At 34.5% G+C, this 19,495-nt stretch overlaps 1 protein-coding gene across 1 annotated transcript in view; it reads left to right on the top strand.

Moving 5' to 3' along the window:
- The first annotated feature begins 446 nt into the window (after nt 1–446).
- Nucleotides 447–19,495, top strand: part of LOC136025225 (alpha-ketoglutarate-dependent dioxygenase alkB homolog 7, mitochondrial-like) — a 29,550-nt gene continuing 10,501 nt past the window's right edge. Inside the window, exons 1-2 of the mRNA XM_065701048.1 lie at nt 447–725; nt 11,651–11,824. Of these exons, the coding sequence (XP_065557120.1) occupies nt 486–725; nt 11,651–11,824 (414 nt within the window). The 5' untranslated portion in view covers nt 447–485. The remainder of the gene's footprint in view (nt 726–11,650; nt 11,825–19,495) is intronic.

Below are 19,495 nucleotides of genomic sequence, written 5' to 3'. Positions count from 1 at the left end.
TTCAAAAGCATATTCAAACTCTTGACTTCCTGTCTTAAGGCCTATGTGAATCAAATTGCAAGATATAACCCAACATTTATCCAAATAGCCCTAATACGAAAAAAACAAAATTAAACCTTACTTTTGCGTGGCTAGAATTCTATTTGTCAGCTTATAATTCTGATTTTATATAGACTTATTTATAGCCTACGAATTCTTCTTTTCGAAATCTACGCCTGAAAAGGTCAACCAACAATTATGAATGGTAGAACCCTACGGTTAAAAACAATGACAGTTCTGGTTAAATTAGAGTTCAACCAGTCAATTGTTTCACGCAAAATCACTTTTCATGACAACCTGGTTTGTCACTGTTTCACGCAAAAACAGCGGTTGAGCTCAACCACACCGAGTGGTTGAGCTCAAACAGTCTCTTTGGTTGACGCGAAAAAAGGCCTATAGTGTTGACACTGAACTAGAAACACTGCTACTCGCAAATATATTGAAAAATGAAAATACGGCATTTTTTATTGCTCAGGAGAGAGTTCTTTTCCTCTGTTCCCAAGTTAGATAATTCCAAGAAAACCCTGATTTATGGAACTTGGTTCAATACTGAAATGAAGCGAAAACTGGAGGATTCTCTTGTTGTTGTGAATGATTTCATAACTGAGGAAGAAGAAACATCACTTATGAAAGAAGTTGGGCCTTACTTAGAAAAACTCATATATGAAAAGGACCACTGGGACGATGTTAGTAAAATAAGGTACTTTATAGGGTAAATTTTTAGTTTTAAACACAATTTAGCTATGAAGAATGTGAGTACATCACTTGATGTTAGTAAAATAAGGTACTTCATAGGGTACATTTTTAGTTTGAAACATAATTTAGCTAGGAAGAATATGAACATATCTCTTGATGTCTTTTCTGATGCTATTTCAAAGTTCAATAATCATTTATCATAAAAATTCGTTTTTGAGCTGTGAATGGGGCACCAAAAATTAAAACAGTATAGCTGCCAAAAGTTAGAAAATACATTAAAAAGACTATCTAGTGAGAAATAATTATCATGTGCAACTAATTGAGGAATGGTAAATAGCCAATTATTCTTCCTTGTCTTAATAGTAAAATGTTAGGCTATTTAGAAAACTAGTGTTAAAAATGTTAGGCTATTTAGAAATTTGTAAAATTAGGCCTATAGTTCAGCTACTTTTTCTATCTTGGAAAGGGATTAGGTTAGGAAAATGAAACCTTCAGGGATGGTTCTATGACTAAAGTTTATCCTGGGAAGGTATTTTGAAGTACCTACTTCCACTCCTTCTCTTTCTAGAGGGCAGTGAATTTTGATCACTTTAGCCTATAAGCCTAATTATTTGTGTTATAAATGTGAAACCTTGCAAAATCAATCTTCTGCATAAATGAAATACAACAAATCTGTTTTCAACTTCAGAATTTTGCTCATTGGTAATTTGGGTAAAATTCTAGTTAATTGACTTCTTGCTATCTGAGAAAGGGTTTAGGTTAGGAAAATGAAACTTTCAGGGATGAATCTACAGACAAAAGTATGTCTCGGGAAGGTATTTTGAAGCAACTACCTCCACTATTTCTCCCTCTAGATGGCCTTGACCTTTGATGACCTTTAAAAATCTGTGTGTTATAAAAGTGAAACATTGTAAAATAGATCTTCTGCTTAATTGAAGTACAACAAAATTGTTTTCAGCTTCATAACTTTGCTCAATTCCATTTTATAAGGTTTTAAAGATATGCAAATACATTTCCTAAATTTTGGAAAAAAACATTGATATGGCTCAAAATTCTACTCAAATAACAAGAATTGCATTTTCAGAACTAAAGGTAGAGAAAAAGCAACTAGTAACTGAAAATTAAGGTAAAATGTTGTTTTGTCAAAATTTCAATAGGTATAGACCTGTCATGTAGGCAAATTTCAGGGCCCTCTAGAGGGAGAAGGAGTGGAGGTGGGTACTTCAAAACACCTTCCCAGGACATACTTTAGCCCGTGCACCCATCCCTGAAAGTTTCATTTTCCTAACCTAAACCCTTTCCAAGATAACAAGAAGTCAATTAACTAGAATTTTACCATAATTTGTAAGATTTCAAAGATCTGCTAATGTATTTTCTAAATTAAAAAAAAAATTGGAATGGCTTGAAATTCTACTCAAATAACAGACAGGGCCATTATATGTAGAGAGGAGGGACATCCCCTTCCAAAATGTTTTGGTTACTCAGTAAAAACTAAGTCAGTAAAAGTTTGCAGCAAAGCACCATGGTTCTGCAATGCTGCCAAAATTCTTTGTTTGGTTAAATAAACACTATGAAAATACTGCTAGGTCATCTACAGAAAGTTCAAACTTTGTTGATAAACACAGTGGTTATATAGACTCCTACCATGAGTCTATAGATGCTGCCACAATTTTCCATTTGGTTAAGTAAAGAGCATTCAAATAGTGACATGATATTTACCAAAATCTGAATCTTGGTTGGTAAATGCACTGGTTTTACCAACTCATTCAGTAATTTTACATGATGTATTTTTAATGGACATTATGCTAATTATTAACTATAAAACAGTTGGTAAAATTACCAACTAGTTGGTAAAATCTCTTGCTCCCCCCCCCCAAAAAAAAAAAAATTGTTGGCTAGTAACAACCCTGATAACAGGAATTGCATTTTCAGAACTAAAACCAGCAAAAAAGAAACTGAATACTAAAAACTAAGGTAAAATTTCTAAGACCTGGAAATCAGAAGATTAATATTGAAGCTTAACAAGACCTTCACAGAGTATGTTTTCAGCCCTGGTTTCATTACTGAAAGTTTTGTTTTTCTAACCTAACCCCTTTCCGAGATAGCAAAAAGTAGCTAAGCTGAAATTCTACCAACAAATTTGCAGAATCTTTTAAGAATAGCCTGGAATCCCTCAAAATGACATTAATTTTGATAGGTTTCTGGCTCTTTTTAAAAATCCCTGCAAACTTGCCTTCTAATCAACATTTTACTATTAATACTAAGGACTATCCCAAATCAGTAACAAATGGCAATTTTTTATCACTAGCCAGTTTCTTTTTTAGAAAAATGCTTTTATGCTATTGGTTACTATGGACTGTTTTGAGCCCTTGAAGGGCTCAAAATGTAATTTCTCCTTGAAGCAATTGTTGAATTATGACAGGGTATAAAAAGGACAACAAGTAAAAGGTTATATTTACTTCTATCCTAGCTAAAATGTGTTGTAGACTGCAAATTTATCCTTTCTAGGACTCTAAGGCTGTTTTGTTCAAGTTTTGTAGATCTTGATGTTTGCATCCAAGACCAATAGTCTGTTATTTAGTGTTTAATTTGTACATAGACTATTCATGCAATTTAGTTACAAAGAAACTGAATACATCAATTGATGCCTTTTTGTTTTGTCCAAATACAATAAGTGCCTATGGGGCAAATTTCATTTTGAGCCCTTCAAGGGGCTCAAAACAGCCCATAGTAACTTGAAGTTTAAAATTTGTATCTTAAAAATTATCTGGTGAAAAAATGCCATTTGTTGGTTATCCATGAATGGTAATTTTTATTTCTGTTAGTCATAATAGCAAGATGTTTTTTGAAAACAAATCTGCTATAATTTTTTTTTTAAAACATAGAAGTCTCAAAAAAGGCATCACAGCAAACAAAGAGCCCCCACCATGAACAACAAGGAAATCATATTTTTGCATGGGTAACACTGATATCTCCTCTTTTTTGTCTTTCTTTTTGTTGCTAACAAGGCACTAAAGCATCATAGAGAGGTATTTAAGGCTCTGCTTAAAATTAATTTTTTATGTCTAATTAGTTTTAAACTATTTTTTTAGCTTTACATCAATTTTTTATGTCTAATTAGTTTTAAACTATTTTTTTTAGCTTTACATTATAGCCTAAATACTTAATGCCTCAGCAGCAATTATTGAATGTGGAAAGAATGTAAAAAATGGATCACTTTCTTCTTAGCTCAATTGTGTAAATATGTATAAACTTATGGATTTGACCTAGTGTAATCAATCAGTAGGGTAAGATACCCAGTAGTTTTACAGCTACTCACCACTTCAACAGTAAAATCTATTATACCACCTAGAAAGTAGATTGTTTCACTATTAGATTTGTCTAAATTTTCTTAACCAGTATATAATTAGGCCTAGCTTCATTGACAGACAGATGACAGATTGCCAAAGATTGTCCTTTTGTGGCCAACTGTCTAGGGCTAAATAGAAAGCAGGTTGTCTTTGTCTAGGTTGGGATGATGTCACAAAGAAATATTTAAAAGAAATTGGAAGTTCCTGGAATGGTTTAAAGAGGGTGGCTTTGAATAGATTGGGATGGAGGAGAAGCATGTGTAGTAGTGTTGGCCTCGGGCAGCTTGGTGCTGCAGTTGTTATTTTTAGTAGTTTTTTAGTAGTAGTAGTAGTTTTTAGTAGTAGTTTAGTGTTATTTAGAGTGGAGAGATTGGGATGAAACTTGGTGGGTGGAATAAGCAAATATCTTAGAAACATGATTGATGTAATCGGACTGGATCTGCTCTCTTTGGGGGAGTCAGGGGGGTCTAGTTCTTTGGCGAGGTTGGTGCTTCTGGATGTGCTAGGATGATGAAAATTGGTAGGCATGTCATGGACATGCACAAATTGACTTAATAAAGTCGTTTTCCTCGATTTGACCATCTGTGGGGCTGAAGGGAGAGGAAAAAATTCGAAAAATGAGATATTTTTAACTTCCAAGTGGGTGATTGGATCTTAATGAATTTTGATATTTAGAAGGACCTGGTGTCTTAGAGCTCTTATTTTAAATCCCAACTGGTATTAAGCCTCTGATTTTCCTTTTAAATCAATCCATTGATTTTTAGAATTTTGCTAGAGCTCATACCATATGAGCTCTTGGCTCTTCCAACTTTGTCACAAGTGCCACATGAGCTCTTAGCTCTTGTTGATTGGTAGCAAAGCTTAGAGACAATTATTTTTTGAAACGTAATGAAAACAGTATGTCAAGTAAAGTAAAAGTATATAAAAATGAAAAGTGTAAAATAATTTAAAAAAAAACACACAAAACAATAGCCTATTTATGAAAAATAAGTTATGAACTTCAGGCAATCAGTTCTATTGAGCAATATCAAATTTTTGAATGGACTTTGTTGAAAATCTTGATATTTTTTAACTTATTTATTAGACATCAATATATTTAATGCTTTTAGACTCTGCAAATATAAAACTTTAAGCATTTCCAAAATATTTTGTTCAAAGTATAGCATCAGAACTAAGGTTAATGAAATCCAATAAGAATTTCTAGTTCTGGGCATTAGTGAGAAAGGCTGTAAGTGTTGAATGTTAATGAGTAATATTGATATTTAATTTAAATTTTAATTCTAAAAAGTAATGTATTTGACAGTTTTGTGCTTCATAACTAAAAAAAAAATAAAGCTTTTTGAAGTGAGCAATTAGATCAAGACAATCACTGCTGTTAAAAAAATAATAATAATTATAAAACACTAAAAACACATGTGTTCTGGGGAAAAATGCAAAATTAAACATTTCTTATTATAGTGGTTCCATATGTCAACTAATGGGTACTCCTGCAAGCTAAATTTGACAGTATATTTTTTATATCAAGATTGCTCCCTTTTTAGGTTGTTTTCCGTCTTTTTCTGTAAATATACAAACTTTCTTATATACTAATAACTTTGATGTCTAATTTCAAATCTGAAACAAATATATATTTGGAATCAAACAGTTTGTGGTAACGAACTGTAGTAAGGAGTGACCCGGCTCAATAGTTACCAAAACTCTAAAAAATGGAATTTTGATACCAATAGTTACATCAAAAGAATCGCATTTTAATGCTGATTTTAAATATAGAAGTTTCATCAAGATCAGTTATACCCATCAAAAGTTAAGAGCCTGAGAAAATTTGCCTCATTTTAGAAAATAGGGGGAAACACCCCCTAAAAGTCATACAATCTTAACGAAAATCACACCGTCAGATTCAGCGTATCAGAGAACCTTATTGTAGAAGTTTCAAGCTCATATCTATAAAAATGTGGAATTTCGCATTTTTTGCAATCACAGGTGCGTGTTTATTTGTTTTCTTGTTTTTTTTTTTGTTTTTTCCCCAGGGATGATTGTATCGACTGAGTGGTCCTAGAATCTTGCGAGAGGGCTCATTCTAACGGAAATTAAAAGTTCTAGTGCCCTTTTTAAGTGACCAAAAATTGGAGGCCACCTAGGCCCCCTCCCACGCTCATTTTTCCCCAAAGTCACCAGATCAAAATTCTGAGATAGCCATTTCATTCACCATAGTCGAAAAACATAATAACTATGTCTTTAGGGACGACTTACTCCCCTGCAGTCCCCATGGGAGGGGCTGCAAGTTGAAAACTTTGACCTGTGTTTACATATAGTAATGGTTACTGGGAAGTGTACAGACGTTTTCAGGGGATTTTTTTTATTTAGGGGGGAGGGTTGAGGGGGGGGGGCTACGTGGGAGGATATTTCCATGGAGAGACTTCTCATGGTAAAAGAAAATTTCAATGAAGGGGGCGCAGGATTTTCTAGCTTTATTTGAAAAAACAATGAAAAAAAAAATATGAAAAGTTTTTTCTACTGAAAGTAAGGAGCAGCATTAAAACTTAAAACAAACAAAATTATTACGCATATGAGGGGTTTACCTCCTTGTTATACCTCACTCTTTCCGCTAAAGTATTTTTAGTAATTTCAACTATTTATTCTACGGCCTTTGTGATTCAGAGGTCATTCTTAAGGAATTGGGACACAATCTAAGCTTTAGTGTAAAGAGCGAGGTATCGACGAGGGTTGAACTCCCTCATATACGCAATAAAAACAAACGAATATAGAAGTTCGTTACGTAAGTTAATTCGTAAGTTACGTATATTTGTTTACCAATGAAAACGTTTGTAAAAAATTAGAAGTTCTAGTTGCTTTTTAAAGTAATCAAAAACTTGGAGGGCAACTAGGCCTCCTCCTTTGCTTCTTTTTTCTCAAAATCTTACGATTAGTTGCAATTAATTAATATGCAAATTTCGTTTTAATTATTTCTGTGCGGAGAGCCAAGATCAAAACATGCATTAATTCAAAAACGAGAAATTAAATATAAAAAAACAAGTTTTTGTAACGGTAAGTAAGGAGCAACATTAAAACTTAAAACGAACAGAAATTACTCCGTATATGAAAGGAACTTTTCCTCCTCAACGCCCCGCTCTTTACGCTAAGGTTTCTTACTGTTTTAAAAAGTAGAGTTAAGAGAAAGGGTCAAACTTTAGCGTAAAGAGCGAGGCATTGAGGAGGAAAAGTCCCTTTCATATACGGAGTAATTTCTGTTCGTTTTAAGTTTTAATGTCGCTCCTTACTTACCGTTACAAAAACTTGTTTTTTTTTTATTTAATCACCATAAAAACTTATTCATTGATTTGATGTTATCAATATTTAGATTATAATGCTTTTTGATGCTGATGAGGATTGCTATTTACTTACTATTTGTTACTATGAAAAATTTGATTTTTTTTTACTCCAATTATATCAAATAGAAAAAAGTTTGTGGAAAACTGAAAAGGGGTCATTCAGTCACAAATTATAACTCATATTTCCCCTATCAAGGGTTAAAATCTGTTGTCACGCAGCCAACCACGAGCCAATAAAAACATTCCACCCCCTCCCCTTATCTAATGCCTTGATATAGGTCTTGGCTCTATAGAAAAGTTTATGCTTTTTTTGTCAAATTTGCATTATCAACAATAGATTTTACAACGCAAAAATCAGATACGGTAGTATGGCAAAAAAGGAGATATGCTATTTCATTCCCCGTTTAATGCTTTTCTTAAATATAATCTCACTAAATATAATAATCACTACTGTTGCAATGGTATTTCCCCTCTCCCCTTGTGCCTGGAGTTAACCCTATACTATAAGGTAGTGAACCAGTTATTGATCTCTAAACAGCATGAAAAATGATCTTTTTTGAGACCTTTTTTGAAGAGTAGAATAATAAAAAGTATAAAATTGTTCTTTTGTTGCTGGTGACTGTGGGTTCCGTCTGGTATATCATGCAGACAAATTTGCTCTTTCATCTTGATGTTCTGAAAAAAAAAAGGTTCAGACTTAGGCTGATCTCTCTTACCATATATAGAGTAAATACACACCTTAGAATACAACCAGTGTATGAGAACAAACTCAAAGAAGGTTTTTTTTTGCGTTTTAGCTCATTAGAAAAAACAGGCTTAATGTAGGAAGTTTTTTGTTCTCAAAAGAGTTTGTTCTGGCCAACATTAAGGACATGTCACATAAAAAACACAAAATATAGTACAAATGTTTCACAAATTATAATTAAATATTCATAGAATTCAGTAAAAAAGAAACTTTGGTCAGTCTAACCTTTATAATTTGTTTCATAGCTTGTGGATTTATGTAGAAATATTTTAAGGCCAAATTCTTACTAGTTTCAAAATTCGCAATTTTACACTGCACCCCTCCTCCTGGCCCTCTTAATGGATAGTCCTTGGATAATAGCTTGTTCTAAGGCCTCAAATTTAATTTTTAATGTTGCATTTTTGGTGAAAGGGAGATTAAAGCTTAATTTTCTGTATGTATACTATGCTTGAGAGAGATATATATGTATATATTCAACTACAAAAACAATATCAGTATTAACAGCCACCCTGTGGAGTAAAAAACTTGTCCAAAAATACACTAAAAAATAATACAGGACTAAATAAATTATAAATAACTAATACAAATCACACATTCTAATAAGGACCAGAAACCTTACAAGTCAACAAATTTAACTTCACTGGTAAAATTATACCCCAAGAGACCATGTTATTCAATTTTTTATTTACCCCCCCCCCCTCCTCCAAAAAAATGAAAAAACTAAAAGTCATACTGGCTAAAAAGGATTCCTTAGATTTGTCTCTTACACAAAGAAATGTCACAATTATTTTTAATACTCATGATCGAGATGATTTCTAACTTCTAATCCCCCTGTGAAGCACAGAAAACGTCAACCAGGTCGAAACAGTCAATAGAGTGAGTGTTAAAATCATGGATTTCAGATTTGCTAAACTGTCAAAACATAAAAGATTTGTACCATGTTTTAGCCTAAAAGTAAACAAAAATGTATATAACTCTTGCAGTCAAGAAGCTGGCAGCATCCTTAGTCGTTCATAGGTGTTCAACACCAAATCGCCCATATACCAAGCCAAGTGCTAGTACAATATAGTATATGCGATGGACGATTGAAAAGTTAAGGAGACATAGGACATATGTAAGGGGAAAATGTTTAAGTTTTCTCATTATACCTAGGTTACAATACAACATTTCTCTCACGGGCTTTTACATGACACTTAAATGACAAAATTTCATCAATATTAACCCCAGTTACTGAATCGATAAAACACGCTTTAACATTTCACAACGCATTACAATTTCTTGAATCCAAGGATAAAAAACAAGATATCAGGAAAAAGTGACAAAATTTGACTTATCAAAATTAATCTTAAGTCTATTTACTTTCAACCAAGAGTGTCTTCTATCCACATAAACTTGCCTTCCACACCTACTCTTTTTTGCTTTTTATTTTACCTCTTTGCCAGATTCTGGACTGACCTCTAGTGGACAACTTTTGGCAAACCCTTGGACATCCCAAATAGACTTTCTCATTGTAGCCCACTTCAATGTGTATGATCTCTGATCAGAGTCTGACCAGTTGCTTCATTTAGTGAACTTGGTTAAATCAACTATTATGTGTATCAGTGCAACATCTACAGAACCTTATTTCTGGACCTACATGGGTCCAGCAGATGAACTCAACTGGACCTACTGCTTATTTATCGTTCTAGTCTCTTTTGAGCTAGGCGCTCATGTATTTGCTACAGATCATTTGGCTCTTTTAGCCCACGGAACCATCCAATTCACCAACCCGTCAAGCCTGTGGGACAATCTAGCTTTAGGAAAGAAGAAACCAGGATGGTTTACAAAATGCTCTTGCATTCAATCAGTTGTATGTAATCCTTGTAGAAGATCTTGATACTGTTGCAAAAATAATCAGCATATCATAGTTGACTCTGTTGAAAGTCAACTTCCCTCAAATCTAATCTAGGTTACTAGCAATGATATTTCAATCCTTTCAAACCTATTAGAATGCAACCTGTTAGACTCCTTCATGCAGTCAATTGATTCTGGCTTCCTACATAGAAACCATCTTTTACCAGGTAAATCATTCCTGTCTCAGAATACTACATGTTTTTTGGAGCCTTGATGTGACTAGATCCTCTGGTTGAGGTTATTTCAAAATATTGTCCTAAAACAGTTTTCCATCCGTCTTCACACTTTACTTCTGCTCTAATTTTTTCCTCACACCTGGAGAGCTTCCATATTAGGGGGAGGGGTAAAGTATAGTGGGTCTGCATACAAAATGTGTTAGCTACGATTATTCTGCATATTATCAAGTAAGAACTGGTTTCTAACTTCACGCTGTCTAAACACCTTACCCTCCCCCTAATGTGCAAATTTGTAGCACCAATTATATAAGTCCATTGTATTCTGTCAGCCGCTATTCGTTTTCTGCTAAACGTAAGCTAATTGTCTCTTAATACAGACAGATGAAACCGGTTTGTTCTTGAGTTTTATACAGCGTAATTCTTAAGTGATGCCACTATAACAGATAAGTACCAAATAAGCTACTTAATGTTTGACAATACGGCTTTTAACCGGAATACTCTATGCTAGACTGTATTTTGGTTCAGAACCAAGAGGGTATTGGTCATCATACACAAGGATATGACTAAGGTTACTGTCTTTCTATATTTCAAAATCTTCCAGTATAGTTTAATTTAGAGGTCTACTGCAAGAGCTTAGATGAAGTATTATATTGGCTGTAAGTTGTGTGATAATTGTTCTTTCTAGGTTGTCTTTAAAGACTTTACAACCTTTAAGCATCTTATAGGGATTAGGGCTTTCAAAGACTGTATCCTAAGTTCTACCATTTCCCTTGTGTTTATTAATTACATTAAGAACAACCTAGCAAACCCACCATCACTACTTTGCTGAGAAATGGGGACTTGTTGATGAATTGCGAAATTTTGTCATTGGGAATCTATATCTCAGCTGGTGTTTCCTTGAGTGACTACCTTGATTGGGTATGGTCCTCTCATTATGAAAAGGTGGGAGTGACTATTTACTCCAAGAAGTCCTGTCTAAAATATGTTGCCAAATTTAGCTGCTCATTTTTTGCCATGGTTCTTGCAGGGCCATGCCAGGAATACCAGGATATTCACCTCCCTCTGAGAAGTATTCTCTCCTTCTGCCACCATTTGTCAGAGTGACAAGATAATTACACTGGGGCACAACCTACTTTGAAATGCCTAGGTGAAAATACTTTTAAAATAGTTTGTTTTTTAGCACTCAATATTTATCTGGAACTTGTTCCCTGGGAGTATTTTCCAGTAGAATCATTCTTGTGATTCCTTTGTGGAAAAGTTCAGCAGATATATAAAATCTAAAGATGGATTGGGATAAGTAATATTCTTGTTTCAGGCACTAATGATTCGCCTGGCTCTGTAAATTAGAATATGTAAGAAAGAAAAAAAATACAGTTAATATGTAGATTATTTGTCATTAATTAATGTGCAACTGAATTTCAGGCTATCCATGGATTCAGAGAGACTGAAAGACTTCATTGGTCAAAGGCAAACACTTCAATTCTTGACAGGGTTAAAGAACTAGCAATACCACCAGGAACCACACCTATTAAATTTATCCATGTTCTTGACTTAGAAGCAAATGGGGTGATCAAACCACATGTTGACAGTGTCAGAGTAAGCTTTACTTATTTATTAAAAAATGAAAAACATCTTTCTAGGTTTCTTCAAAAATGTCGTTTATCTGTATTTAAACTATTTTTTCTGTTATATATTAGGAATCTTGCTCAATTTAGGAACATTTGAAAAAATAAAAGTAGCTAATAAAATCAAAACTTAGTACATTTGAGACACAAGATAGGAAAATAGCAATTGAACATATGAACATAATTCTCTGCTAAGATTAACAGATGGGGTGGTGATGAATATCAAGGTTGGGGATAGTTGTGTCCACTTTGAGATTCATAACATTTAAACTAGTATTAATGCTATGTGGCTATACTATAAAATATTTTATAGAGTTATGAATTTAAAAATAAACAAATAATTTTCTAGACACTTACAATATCTGAGAAGGAGGTGAGATTTCAGAATATACTAATGATTGCTGTCAGATTTATAGTCTGAATTTTGGATTCTAAATTTTGGAAAAATAAGATTGAAATTGCAAAAAGGTTCTAAAAATCTTTTTGTTAACCCTATATTATCAATTTTTGTGAGAGACCATTCTGTCTAAAAATGTTATATTTTTAATTTTGTCTCTAAAAAACGTTGGAGAAGGGGGAGGAGAAGGGGTGGTAAATTCTGCACGCTGTTTCTGAAAAAAAAACTTAACGTAAAAATGGCAGATTATATTGACATGCTTATCTTCAAAGGGAGGTATCCCACAGAATCATTGGTTTAAAAAAATTCTAAATTGTAATATTTTTTTATAGTTAAAGCCCCCTTTTTAAATAACAAAGAGATCAAGCCTCAGATACCTATTGTTTCTTGTTGTTTCATGCAGAAGAGTAACAGGATTTTTCCAGTTAGGGTCAACATTTTATCAGAATTTAATTCAATATACAACTATGGCATCTTGTTTCATTCTTAACCTTTAAAAAAATTAATTAACTTTAAAAAAAATTCTTATTGTAACTAAAAAGATCTTGTGTTTCAAGAGTCGTTCTTAAAGAATTGAGGGGGAAAATTCAAACTTTAAAGCAAAGAGTGAGGTATTGAGAAGAGGGCAGCCACACTCATATACTGGATAGTTTTTGTTTGTTTTAACTTTTAATGTTGGTCCTTACTTTAATGTTAAAGACTTGTTTTTCTTATTTAACTTTTTATTATTTTTCAATTAAAACCAAGAAGTCCGCCTCCCCCCCACCATGGAAAATATCCCCACGGAAAATTCTACTATGAAAAGCTCACCTGCGTAAAATGCCCTTGGGACAATTCCACCCTCACTGAAATTCCCCTTAAAAAATTTTCTGCAGACAATTCGAGTGGAAAATTCTCTTTAACCTACTTTCGTTTGGAAATGAGTAATTTTTTGTTTAATTTCGTATAGGGATCCTCGCAAATTCCCCTCGTGTAAAATCTCCAAAAGTTGAGTCGCCAAAGAGAAAGCAAGACAAAAAATATGATTCTGTATAGGAATTCCCGCAAATTATCCCCTCCCCCATGTAAAATTTCTTCTGGAAATTCTATTTCCAGAAACTTTCCTCCCCACAGAATAGCCTCCCAACGGAAAATCTCTTCACTGCAGAAAATTATTCCCCTCCCGCCCGAAAAATGTCTGCACGCTTCCCAAAAGTAAATATTATATGTAAACAATGGACAGTTTCATAACTTCAGCCCTTTTTCCGAGGGGCTCTGAGGGGTCATTTAATCCTCAAGGTATAGTTATTGGACCTTTCAACTATGCTGACAAAATGATTATCTCAAAATTTCGGTCGGATGACTTGGGGGGAAAGGGGCTAGTTACCCTACAATCCTTTTGGTCACTAAAAAGACACTAGAATATTTAATTTTCGTTCGAGTGAGCCCTTTCCGATCTTCTAGGACTATTGGTTTGATACAATAACCCTTGGGAAAACAAAAGCAAAAGAAAGAACAAATAAACACGCATCTGTGATGCTTCTTCTGGCAAAAAAAATTCCATATTTCTCCAGATGGGTGCTTTAAACTTAACAGTGGAAACTTAGCAGAAACAGTGATACTTCAAACCTCTACATCACGGTTCTCTGATGCGCTGAATCTGATGGTGCAACTATCGTTAATATTCCTTGAATTTTTGGGATGTTTCCCTCATTTTCTTAAAAATCATGAGATTTTTCTCAGACTCTGAGCTTTCGATGGTAGCATTAAAATTAAAAGATTTTATATATTTTGAATCAGCATAGAAATCCAATTCTTTTGATGTATCTACTGTTCTCAAAATTCCGTTTTATAGTTTCGGTTACTATTGGGCCGAGATCCTCCTTAGTCACAGCTTGTTACCTTGTTACCACTTGTTACCAAGTGCGTGCTATTTTTTATAAAAAAATAAGAATATATAAATATTAATCAAAAGACTTGGATATACGTGGTGGTTAACTACTGATTTGAACTAAAAATTTTACCTTTTTTCAGTTTGAAAAGCATATGCATCAGAGCAAACATACCTAATTGAGCACATCAAACAGTTCGTGGTAACGAACTGCAAATAAGGAGTGATGCGGCTCAGTAGTAATCGAAAATCTAAAAATGAAATTTTGATATCAATAGATATTTCAAAAGAATCGGCTTATTATATTGATTCCAAATATATAAGATTCGTTAAGTTTAGTGTTACGCATCAAAAGCTAAGAGCCTGGGAAAATTTACCTGATTTTCGAAAAAAAAAGGAGGAAACACTCCCTAAAAGTCAAGGAATCTCAATGAAAATTACACCATCAGACTCAGCGTAAACATAAACTCTAACGTAGAAGTTTCAAGCTCCCATCTACAAAAATGTGGAATTTTGTGTTGTTTTTTTTTTTTGCCAGAAGAAAGATCATAGATGCGTGTCTATTGTTTTTTTTTCCCAGGGGTGATCGCATCAAACCAATAGTCCTAGAATATTGAGAAAGGCCTCATTCAAACGGAAATTAAAAGTTCTAGTGCCTTTCTTAAGTGACCTAAAGGTTTGAAGGGGAACTGGCCACAGTCCCACCCACCTTTTTTTTCCTAAAAAACATCCAATCAAAATTCTGACATAGCCTTTTTTCAGCATAGTTGAAATCCCACTAACAATGTCTTTGAAAATAACATAACCGCCCAGAGCCGCTGGGGAAAGGTTTGTATGGCAGGAATTTTGCGCACTATTTTCTTATAGTATCTCTTATTATGAAGTATACTGTATACAGGGATTTTTCGGGGAGGGCGGAGAATTTTCTGCTGGGGGGATTTTTCTACGGGGATAATTTTGTGTGGGGAGGGAAGTTCCCGGTGGGTTAACTTTCCAAGGGAAGTTTTACACTGAAGGAATTTGCCAAAATTCCTATGTAAAATTATTTTTATTCGTCTTACTTTCTCTTTACCACTACTACTACTACTAACAACTCACCACAGCACTAAGCCGCCTGAGGCCAACACAGCTACGCACGCTCCTCCTCCATCCCAATCTATTCAAAGCCTCCCTTTTTACACCCTCCCAGGAAGTTCCCATTTCCTTTAAATATTTCTTTATGACGTCCTCCCAGCCAAGACCGGGACGACCTGCTTTCCGTTTAGCCCTAGACGGTTGGCCGAAAAGGACAGTCTTCGGCAATCTGTCAACCTTCATCTGCGCAACGTGCCCTAGCCATTTCAACCGTTCTTTCGTTATAGCCCTAGAAAGAGGGATTGAACCATATTTTTCGTACAGCCTACTGTTTTAAATACGGTCAGTCACCCAGGTACCCAGAATGATCCGTAGGCAATTTCTCTGGAAAACATCTAGCAAATTTCCATCCGCTTTTCGGAGCGTCCTTGCTTCAGAGCCATATTTGACCAGTGTCATAACTGTAGCTTCTAATATTCTAATCTTGATTTGCACACTGATCCTCCTTTTCTTCCAAACTTTTTTTAAAACGTGAAAAAACACCCTTAGCCTTCCGACTCAATTCTACCTGCGAAGATATTTAGTAATGTCTGGGGGAAATATTTACCGGATTGGAATTGTGTAGAGTATCTTTCCGTAGGTTGGGGGATTTTCTACGGGAGAAATTTTCCATAGGAGATTTTTCCGTAGGATAATTTCTCCAGAGGGAATTTTTTTTTTTGCGGGAGCACCTGTCTACTACTGGCCGGTGTGTTTTTGTGTGAAGAATATTCAACGGAGGGCTGATTTCCGGCATGGTTCTAAAAGCAATCAGAAATTAAAGTCTTTTTCAAACGAAAGTGGGTTAAGAAAAAATATTCAGCCGAAATCACCCGCAAGAAATTTCCGGGGGTAATTTTCAGCTAGTCTGGGGAATTTTCCTGATGGGGGGAGGATATTTTATGTGGGAAGAACTTTACATGGAGTGATTTTCCGTGAGGTGAAGGAATTTATCAATAAGGGGGGAACCGGATTTCCCGGCACTATTTAAGAATGATCTGAAATTAAATATAAAAAAGCAAGTTTTTTAACTGAAAGTAAGGAGTAACATTAAAACTTAAAGTGAAGAGAAATTATTCCGTCTATGAAAGCGGCTGTTCCCTCCTCAACGCACCGCTCTTTACGCTAAAGTTTGAATTTTTTTAACTGCTTTTAAAGTAATAAAAACTTCAGCCTAAAGAGTGGGGTGTTGAGGAGGGGACAGCCCCTTTCATATACGATATGATTTCTGTTCATTTTAAGTTTTAATGTCGCCCCTTACTTTCAGTTAAAAAACTTGTTGTTTTTTTGTGTTTAATTTGTTAGTAGAGCATTAACATTAGAATTAAACATTTAATAAAAAGTACAATCTCTGTCATAGCGCTAGTTGATCTTGCATAAGAAGGGTGCATTAGAAGGAAATGTATCCCTCATTTGAGAATGATTTATATTCTTGCAAGTTTTCTGTTGGGTTTTATGTAAACGTTGAAAAAATAGTATATACTACCAAAGAGAACCACCCAAAGATTTGATTTTTGTTGAATTTTAGATTTTGAGATGTTTTTGAGGATATTATTTTTATACCATATCCAGAAATTGGGATTTTTTCACACTGACTTGTAAAAAAAACGAGCCGTTTCCAACAATTACGCGTTTGAATGTGTATCATAGACAGCGCTAAGTAAACAGCGTTTTTTTTTGTTTTTTTTTTTTGGTTTGGTTTTATATCAGGGCACTTCGTGTCGAAGTAATTGTCATAGAAATTTGGAAAAGGGCTCATTTGATTGCAAATTGAACGGGCTAGTCGTCTTCTTAAGAGTTGAAAATGATTGGAGGGCAACTAACTCCAGAAATTATGTCTTTGAGGATGACAACCCCTCCCCTGGCCCACACAGTTCATTGGATTAGTGTTCAGAACTTCTAGTATCCTTTTTAAGATTGGCCATTATTGTCGTAGAAACTTCGAAAAGGGCTCATTCGATTGGAAATCGAAACAACTAGTGCCCTTTTTGATAGTCGAAATTGATTGGAGGGCAACAAGCCCCCTCCCCACGTCCATCAATTCCCAAAACAATCAAAATTTTGAGATAGCTATTTTATTCAGCGTAGTTGAAAGGTCTGGAAATTATGTCTTTAACAACCACCATACCTTCTCAAGACGAGAACATAATTTACACTTTAATGAAAAAAAAAATGGCTGTCGATTGTCAGTTTATTATACATATACTGATATATATTCCGTACAGTTTTAAGATTTTTCGATTTACTAAAGTTAAAATATTTTAAACGTATTTTGTCGTTTAACGTCGTAGGATGAAAGGATTAGAATGCCTTTTGAGTCTTCAACGGGGAAGTGAACGCAAAACAGGTATTTTTGTTTAAAAAAACACAAGACCAGGTAGTTTTGTTCTAAAATAAGATCAATAAGTGATAATTATATACTATAGCTGCTACAGCCTAGCTATTTAGCTATTGTATTAACAAATTTTTATTTTTTGATGTCAAAATTGATGCAGGACAACTCCCCCCCCCCTTCCTGACAACCTGTTTTCCCCAAACGTATCCAATCAAAAACGTGAGATTGCCATGTTTTTCACAATAGTCCAAAGAGCATATAACAATGGCTTCAAGGTGGACACAACCTGCCAGAGCCCAGGTGCAAGGTTTGTAATTTATGCACCGGGCATATAAGGCTCTTATGGAACGGATGGTCGTATAAACTTCGGATCGGATGGGGCTCATTCGATTGGAAGTCAGAAAATCTAGTGTCCTTTTTAAGAGTCAAAAGTGAAAGGAGGACAATCAGCCTCCCCCCATAATCCTATCATTCTCCAAAATACATCCAATCGAAATTTTAAGAGAACTATTTTGCTCAGTATTATTGAAAGTCCAAATAATTATGTCATTGGACTAGATTCATTTGGAAAATGAATTGGCTTGAGAGAAGGGTTGCTTGCCCACCATTCTCTTGTTACTCTGAAAAAGGGCACCAGAACTTTTAACTTTGAATTGATTACGCTCCTTTAAAAGTTTCAATGATACTTTTAGCTATTATAGAGTAGTTCTGCCTGTGATATTGTTTATATACCCTTTTCAAATGCAGCATGTACATAGTTTTCTCCTTTAATTGAAACCCCACAACTTACCCTTGCCCCTATCCCCCACAACTTACCCTTAAAAGTCTAAATTAATAATATCAGTTGATATAATATAAATTGACAATATGGGGAGGTTGACATCCCCAAAGATGTAATTACTGGACCTTTTAATAATGCTGAACAGAATAGTTCTCTTAAAGTTTTGATTGGATGTGTTTTGAGGAATGATGAATTGTTGGTAGAGACTGGTTGTTATTTGACTTTATTTCTACTCCTTTCCGGCTTAATGAAGCTCTTTACTTTTCTTTAAAAAACCTGTTTTGTATGTTTCCCATTAACAAATACTATATGTAAGTAATTAAATAAAAATTAGCAAGTTTTCAACGGAAAGTAAGGAGCAACATCGAACCTTAAAACAAACAGATATTGTTACGTATATGAAACGAGTTGCTTCATCCTCAACTCGAGAACAAACCGGTTTCTTCGTTAGTTTCTTCGTTACTTTCGAAACAAATTTGGGATATATATTTGCACATTGGGAGTGGGTGGGGGGGGGGGTAAAGTATAGCGGGTCTGCATACAAAATGTGTTAGGTACAATTATTCTGTATATTATGAAGTAAGAATGGTCTTCTTACTTCAGAATGTCCAAATACTTTTACCCCCCCCCCTTATGTGCAAATACATAGCCCAAATTATACGTTTCCCATCTATTCTGTCATTTGTCTTTTTCTTATCTCGTGCTAAGCTGAAAGAAAGTAAAGAAGGAACCAGTTTGCTCTCGAGTTTCACACGGCGTAAACTTAAGTGAGTGGCACATAATACCCATAAACCAAAATTCTTTCCCCCTACGGAAAATAAAAAAAGCGAAACTCAAAAAATTCTCAAATTTGAAAAGCCTTATTTTCCATGGGGGTGTTTTCCGCTAGGGGGAGGGGTACTCCACGAGCTAAGGGTATTAAGGTGTAGATTTCAAGGAATATATTAGCAGATGTTGAACTAAATCAGAACAAGCTATGATCATGTAGTTGTAGATTGTCAAAAGGGTGACAAAGTAATGTCACAAAAACGGCTTACATTATTTAGTTAGATCTTTCAGGGTAAGTTTTGGCGGAGTTTGAACTAGCCAGAAGACTCTATATATATATATATATATATATATATATATATATATATATATATATAT

This window comes from Artemia franciscana, chromosome 3, assembly GCF_032884065.1.
Source record: "Artemia franciscana chromosome 3, ASM3288406v1, whole genome shotgun sequence".
In the NCBI taxonomy this organism is placed as follows: Eukaryota; Metazoa; Arthropoda; class Branchiopoda; order Anostraca; family Artemiidae; genus Artemia; species Artemia franciscana.
Note: the sequence above shows the minus strand (reverse complement) of the source record. Positions and strands in the feature narration are given on the sequence as shown.